The sequence below is a fragment of the Arachis ipaensis genome, chromosome B09, assembly GCF_000816755.2.
Source record: "Arachis ipaensis cultivar K30076 chromosome B09, Araip1.1, whole genome shotgun sequence".
NCBI lineage: Eukaryota > Viridiplantae > Streptophyta > Magnoliopsida > Fabales > Fabaceae > Arachis > Arachis ipaensis.
Window position 1 is genome coordinate 135,776,323 of NC_029793.2, and position 7,205 is coordinate 135,783,527.

Consider the following 7,205-nt stretch of genomic DNA (forward strand, 5'->3'; position numbering starts at 1 on the left):
CCCCGCCGACCCAACCCTTATCTGATTCCAGGGACAAAGTCGTCCATGGCCATTTGGCAACACGGAATGCAGTGCAATCGGAGTAGTGGTTTTGGTCTTGTTATTCTTCTCTTCCTCTCCTCGCCGACTGGCCCCACACGCCAAAGACATATCGCCTCACATCTCTTTTTCTCCAACACATAAACCAACTTATGTGGTTAATTACCAGGCCTGTTCTCTTGTGTCTCATTATTTTGATGTTAAATTTGTCTGATTTTTTAAAATAATTTTTTTATATTTTAAAATTATTTATTTTTTATTATTTAAAATAGTAATTTTTATTTTTTAATAAATTAGACATCAAAATTTAGACACTATATATAACAATTACTATATATATTGAAGATTGTAGAAGACTTAGAGAAGGGGGATTTAATTTATGACCTTCTTTTACTTTAATAAAATGACCCTTTAATTTCAAACTTTAAATTTGAATCTGTTTGAATTTAGCAGTGGAACATTTATGAGACAATTTGGTTTTGTCTCATGAATTTTATTATTTAAACATATAAAAACATTTAATTTCAATTTTAAAAATAATGTATGATATAAGTTTATATCAATTAAACCAAGACAAATTAGATTATTGTTCTAAATCGAATTAATTTGACGAGATTTGATTTGGTTTTTTTATTAATATAATTCGTAAGTAGTTGATGCTCGTTTAGTATTTTTGTATAAGAGTTAAATAATTTTTTTTTTGTAAAAACCAATATTGATGATTAAAAATTTGGATTTAAATGAAATATAAAAATTTTGAATTATTTTTTCGATCAATGTATTTTTATTATGTTTAATGATAATTTTACTATGTTTAAAATATAATTTGGTGCAAAGTATAATTAATTTTGGTGCTGTATATTTTGTTATTGTTACTTTGATATATGATTTTGTGATTAATGTTGTTAGTTCTTATGCTATATAATCGGAACTAAATGAAATTAGTTATTGTGGTTATTTTTATGTGATTTTCATTTAGTAATGAGCTGATGAAATTCTTTGATTATAAATACGAATAATTTTAGTGTTGTTGTTAGTTTACAATGGTATCGTGCTTATAACACTCTTGTATTTTTGTAGTTTTTGTGTGATGTTGATGAGCAATTTGTGCCAAAAATTGTGATGACTTTTTAACATATTTAAAAAAATTAAAAAATTCTACAAAAATCACTACCAGAAATGCGGTGATTAGTCACGGAAAAAACCGTGACTAAAATAAAAAAAAATTGTGGCGACTAAGCGTTAACAACGAATACATTTCCGTGGCTAACAAGGACGACGCCTTTTCAGTTAGCCACGGTTTTATGATACGTGGAGACATCTAAATAGCCACTGTTTTTACGTTATTGGCCACACTGTAAACCGTGGCTAAATGACAACAGTGTAACCAATGAGTGTAGTTTTGTTACAATTTTTCTGTGGCTAATATTAACAGGCTGGCCTTTTTTTGCCACATTTTTTCTGTGGCTAAACATTGCTGGGTTATTTAACCACGGTTTTTCTGTGGCAAAAAAAAAAAATCATGCACAAAAAATATTTGATAGGCTGGGTTTTTTGTCCACACTTTTTTCCGTGGCCAATATTATGAACTATTTACCAACTCATAAATCCGTAGCTAATTTTTTTTCAATTTAAAAAAAAACACTCAACTATAATTACTAATTGAATATTTTTTTAAATTAATATTGCATATATTTATTTCTATATATACATACTAACATATTAAAATAATTTTATAACAATATAAACAATCAAAGCAACGATAATAACATTAAAATAAAAAAAAATAGCAAACTAAGTAACAACAGTAAATTAAAGCATATGCATTGTTCATATATATAGTAAAGAAATAACAAAAGCCAAGTTTTATAATTCTGTACAACAAAAAATAAAAGTATCTCTAATAATAGTATAAACTAGACATAAATTAAAATTAAAATAAACATGATACGAGGTGCATTATTCCGACTCAATGTGTGGCACAGAATCAGAAAAGGTAGGTACTTCATCACCGTATTTCTGTTGTAGAAATCTGTGGAGAGTTGCCACTTGACCTTCACCTTATTGAAGTTGTCTTTTTAAATCTGCAACATGCTGTTGCGATACACTGCTAGAACTTCCGCATATTGCCCCTCCAAAGATGCGCTTTGACTTAACAAAACCACTGAGACATGCAGCATTACTAAAGTCACGTACTCGCTTATCATTCTCAGGACCGCAAACTTTTACAATTGCATCATCCGGATGAGCCAAGACCTTTGAATGAATACCTTCAGTGGCAGCACGCTCTTGATCTTCAGATAAATACTCTGCTATTTTTTTTCACAAACAAATGCACATCGCATTGGAGTAGAGTATTGACATAATCAAGGCATATAAAAAAATAAACAGCCATATAAAATATAATTGAGACACTCACAGCTAATCGTTGTCCTTCCCCGCTTATATAACTCCCATCTTTCTTTAGCAAAGTTGATACAATAACCTCGCTTCGACATACAGGCCTTCCCAATTTCTTTCCTAATACAATAAATAGATATTAAAGGTAATCACAAATTTAATTAAAAGCGCTAATTTTATAATAATAGTATAACAATACTAGACTCAATAATAAAAAAAATAATACCATCTGAGTTGTTCTTCTAGCATTGCTTTTACTTCCACCGGCATGTGAAACTATAAGTTTCTCACGATTTCTGGCGTTTTGCAAACATTGTTTCTATGATTTTAAAGAACAAGAAACAAGTAAATAAATGTTACCAGATATCCATTATAAATATTCAATAAAAATAATAAAAAAGCATAGATCAATTATTTACCTTTGTTTTAGGATCCATATAATGATCCACAAAAGCAGTCCATTCAACAGGAAGTATGTCGGAGGGATTTGCAGCCAGAATTTCTACCTTTCTTTTGTTAGGAAAGAAGTATTCTCCCCGTAAATTATATTTATGGGCCTTCCATCTATCACCTAAGGTCCTCAGAGCCCATTTAATGCCAGCAGCATAATCAAGTATAGTCCAAATTTTTAACTTCCCAAAAAAATTTAATCCACCTAATTAACACTTCCATTCAAAAATTAATTTCAATTAATACTTAATATAAATAAATAAATAAATTACTGCAAGCTATCCTATTGTTTAGGCAAGAGACTACAAGACCTGATTGGACATAGAGTACAATACAACAGGTGTCTATTTTTAAAAGCTTCTACCTAAGTTCTATATGTATAGAAAAAAATTACATTCTATACCATAAAATTTACCATCCAATAATTTTAAAATATATTTATAGTTACACATATCCAAGAGAAGACAGAAAATTCACAAATATGCTTTGTGCATAGCAAACATAGAAGGAACCAAAACTAAAGGGAACAAAAACTGAGTTGTGTAAATTAAAAAACAGGATGAGAAAAAAAAAACAACCAGCACAAAGTCAATAGATTGGACTCAAAGAGAAGTTAGAGTTTGAATAAACCTACCTTTAACCTTCACAAGCAGTGGCTCATTTTCATCTCTTTTATTCTTAGGTGCAGCAGGTTCTGGTAGATCAACACCACTTTGATTTAACATCTCCGTCTCTGAAATTTCATCCCCGTCATCATTGAGACTTATTTGTTCCAACCCATCTTCCGAACTCAAGTTTATGTCTTCACTTTGTCTTCGTAACTCTTCAAAGATTGATTGTCCGCAGATATTATGTTTATGCTTCATAGTATTCTAAATGCCTGCGACACAAAGTCATAGACAGCGTAAAAAGAATTCAGAAAAAATAAAAATCAAATAAAATAGTGACATAAAATAGTTCATATAACAATACAAAAAGAAGTCAAATAACATACAAAAAGTTTCATAAATGTCCCTACATTTAACTAAATTAAACATTACTAAGTATAATCCAATACAACATATTTAGTAAGTTAATCATAGAGCATATTTAACAAGTTAAACTTAAATTCAGATTCAGAATATTTTTAAAGTTTCATCATTAATAATTGAAAGAAATCACTCATGTCCAACCATACTAAATCAATAATTTTCTACTTAAAAACTGGTAAATAATATTTGGTTCGGTCGGATAATGTTCCTCCGACCTTCTATAATTTCTTAAGTATTAAACTAAAATATGAACATCAAAAGTACGGACTCATATAACTAGATTCAAGAATATATGATTCATGAGGAATGAAAGGAAATTTTTGTAGTAAATAAAAAATTTTGAAAATATGAACAACTATATCCACTTTCATAATAACTAGTTTAATAGCAGTAAATTTTATATCACTAAATGGGATTAGCATTCATTTTATTATATAAGTAAATTGAGAAGCCCATTATAGAAAAAATCCCCGTAGTAATGATGACTACGATTCCATTATGTGTTAGTGATATCAAATTATTTGCTTAAAACGTCACACATAATATGCATCATGTTAAAGAGAAAATTACCGTATTAGGAATTCAAGTGCTAGGTAGCTACTAGTCTTGTACCAATATTGGATTTGCAATTGATGCTCTGTACGAGGCAGGCAACAAAAGGATAATTCTTCACAACATCAAACCAAATAAGACAGACACATGCCCATTTCCAAACCATCATCTAATCCCTTCTTTTTTTCTGAAATACATAAATACCAGATAAAATAAAAATTTACAAAGGATCAAATTTGGAAAAAAATTGGAGAAGTTCTTGTTGTTGACGACAACGACGTTGAGCAGTGTGACCGAGTAAGAGCTGCGACCTGTGAGCGCAAAGCACGACTGTGAATGTTGAATGTCGCCTGAAGTGCGATGTCGGAGGCTGCCGGAGGTGCGAGGTCTGAGATCGGAGGAAGAGACCACAGGCAGAGGTACAGCAGCGTCAGCGAGTGAGAGCTGTGACCTGTGCGCGTGTATCACGAGCGTTGATGTTGCCAGCGGCGCGAGATCGGAGGCTGGCGGGGGTGCGAGATCTGAGCTCGAGGAGACGGATACATGCAGAGGCGGATTAGGGCCGGCGAGTGAAAGTTTGAATGAGCTCCGAAGACTAAAACCTCAAAGTGGTCCTTGAAATTGGGCGAGTTACCCATACTTGTCCTTGACTTTCAAAATTCCCTAATAGCATCCCTGACATTCAGCTCCGGGACCCATAGTTGTCCTGCAACCCTTTCCGGCGCCAATTCAGCAAACGGAGGGATGATCTGGCACCTCCAATGCCACGCTGGAGCCAGCAACGGCTAGCTGATGTGGCAAATCTGAATTTTGTACCCAATCTGGTCCCTGGTCCCATTAAAACCCTAAAAGCTAAGATCATCCTCTTCATCGCCTGAGCTTCAAACTGCTGCTGCTGATTCCTTCTCAGATCATCCTCTTCATCGCCTCCAGCTCCAGGTAATAACACATACAGAGAATTTTAAGAATATGCATCTTCTTGCAGAGAATTTTTCAATGTTTGGTGGAATCCCTCCGACTTCTCGAAGATTCCCACAATAATCCAAAATAAGTACCTTCAAGAAGGTACATCCTTCAATGCATGCAGGAAGAATTGTGAAACTGTTGGATGATAGATTCAGCTCTTTCACATTGACTAACCAAGGAACACTCCTTTGAAGAAACTCATTTGATACATTGCAGTTTCTGAAATCAAAGTGTTGCTGATTGGAAAACACAACTGAGCTTATTTGCTCCTCAACTTTCTCTTGTGAATGTAACAGCAAACCATCACAGTTTCGAATTCTCAAGCACTTAAGCTCTTTCATCAGAAAAATGCTACTTGGCAACAGAACAATCTTAGAGTGCCACAATTCTAATCTTTCAAGCCTAGTAATATAACGAATTGAAGGTGGGAATTCTTTTATTGGAGTGTATTCTAACTCAAGTTTTGTTAAACTTTCCATCTTCCCTAATATTTCTGGAAAACTCTCAAGACTTGAACAAGACGAAACGCGGAGTTGCTGGAGAGCAGGCAACATAAGGTCTGGAAAACTCCTAAGCTTGCAACAACCCTTTGCATCCAACATTCTAAGTTTATTTAGCAACCCAACTGATTTATGAACTTCAGTTAAGTTCTTACACCAACAGAAAGACAATTCTTCCAAATGTGGGGCAACAGATAAATCAGGTATTTGTTTTAGGTGCTGGCAATTGCTGAAATTCAAAACTCTAAAATTTATGAACTTCTGCCAAAGAAAAAGTAATATAAATCAAATAAATAAGCTTAAAATGGATAAATTAATGTTCATGATTATAAAAAAGATAGACTTCTTGTATTGTACTTGCCTTTTGCTTTTGAAAGAAACTAATGAGTGATGATATGGAACTATCTGGTAACCACAATATGGCTATTTCCTTTGGATAAAAATCAAATGGGAAAATTTGTGAAGGATATCCTCTCCATTTAAGCACTTTCAAACTATTTGAAAGATGTTTGGGACTGTCTGAAAAGTCACCTTTATTAATAACAATTGTTCTGAGATTATTCATCTTCATGAATGCTACACCATCCCAATTAAGTTTTTCATCAGCTTTGGGGAATGCTAGCTTGATAATTTCAATTTTATGGCTACCCTGCTAGCCCATAAAAGCACCAAACAACTTCAGATAGATAATGACCTTAACATATTATTTAAAGAATTAAAGGAAAAATAAGAGTTAATACTCAAAATGATTCTTCAAAGATCACACATAAGTCAATTTAAGTCATACATAATCTTTTATGAATCAATTTGAGCATTGTAAAAGAGAAACCAACTTACCTTGTCTTGTTCCAAAACACGTTTTGCATCCTCAAAGTTCCAAATCCTGCTACGCCCTCGAGGCTCTTCAGACTCTTGTCGAACGATTTCTCTACCCATATCTTGAATCAAATCATGTAACATCACTCTATCATCTTCAATCTTCACCAAAGACTTATCAATCAAAACTCGCATGCTGTTCTTGGGGCAAAAGCCGTGATGAAGAGGATGATCTAAGAAGGAATCAGCAGTAGCAGTTTGAAGCTCAGGCGATGAAGAGGATGATCTTAGCTTTTAGAGTTTTAATGGGACCAGGGACCAGATTGGGTACAAAATTCATATTTGCCACATCAGCTAGCCGTAGCTGGCTCCAGCGTGGCATTGGAGGTGCCAGATCATCCCTCCGTTTGTTGAATTGGCGCCGGAAAGGGTTGCAGGACAACTATGAGTC

General features: G+C 33.4%; 1 protein-coding gene and 1 long non-coding RNA gene across 2 annotated transcripts; both read right to left on the reverse strand.

Moving 5' to 3' along the window:
- On the reverse strand, positions 2,458–2,909 carry LOC110267258. Its single transcript, XR_002354655.1, has 3 exons — positions 2,859–2,909; positions 2,666–2,758; positions 2,458–2,559 (listed from the first exon to the last, which is right to left on the reverse strand). It is a non-coding gene; the product is annotated as an uncharacterized LOC110267258 (long non-coding RNA).
- Positions 5,155–6,949, reverse strand: LOC107616383 (TMV resistance protein N-like). Its single transcript, XM_016318344.1, has 4 exons — positions 6,776–6,949; positions 6,300–6,587; positions 5,542–6,199; positions 5,155–5,405 (listed from the first exon to the last, which is right to left on the reverse strand). The coding sequence occupies exons 1-4, from the start codon at positions 6,947–6,949 to the stop codon at positions 5,155–5,157; spliced, it is 1,371 nt and encodes a 456-aa protein (XP_016173830.1).

What these genes read in the sequence shown, in the direction of transcription:
- LOC107616383 (XM_016318344.1), bottom strand. Translation starts at nt 6,949, where the DNA reads ATGCGAGTTTTGATTGATAAGTCTTTGGTGAAGATTGAAGATGATAGA. An exon ending in GTGTTTTGGAACAAGACAAG is followed by an intron (nt 6,588 to 6,775) that starts GTAAGTTGGTTT and finishes ATGGGCTAGCAG; the next exon opens with GGTAGCCATAAAATTGAAAT. An exon ending in GTTTCTTTCAAAAGCAAAAG is followed by an intron (nt 6,200 to 6,299) that starts GCAAGTACAATA and finishes TTTCTTTGGCAG; the next exon opens with AAGTTCATAAATTTTAGAGT.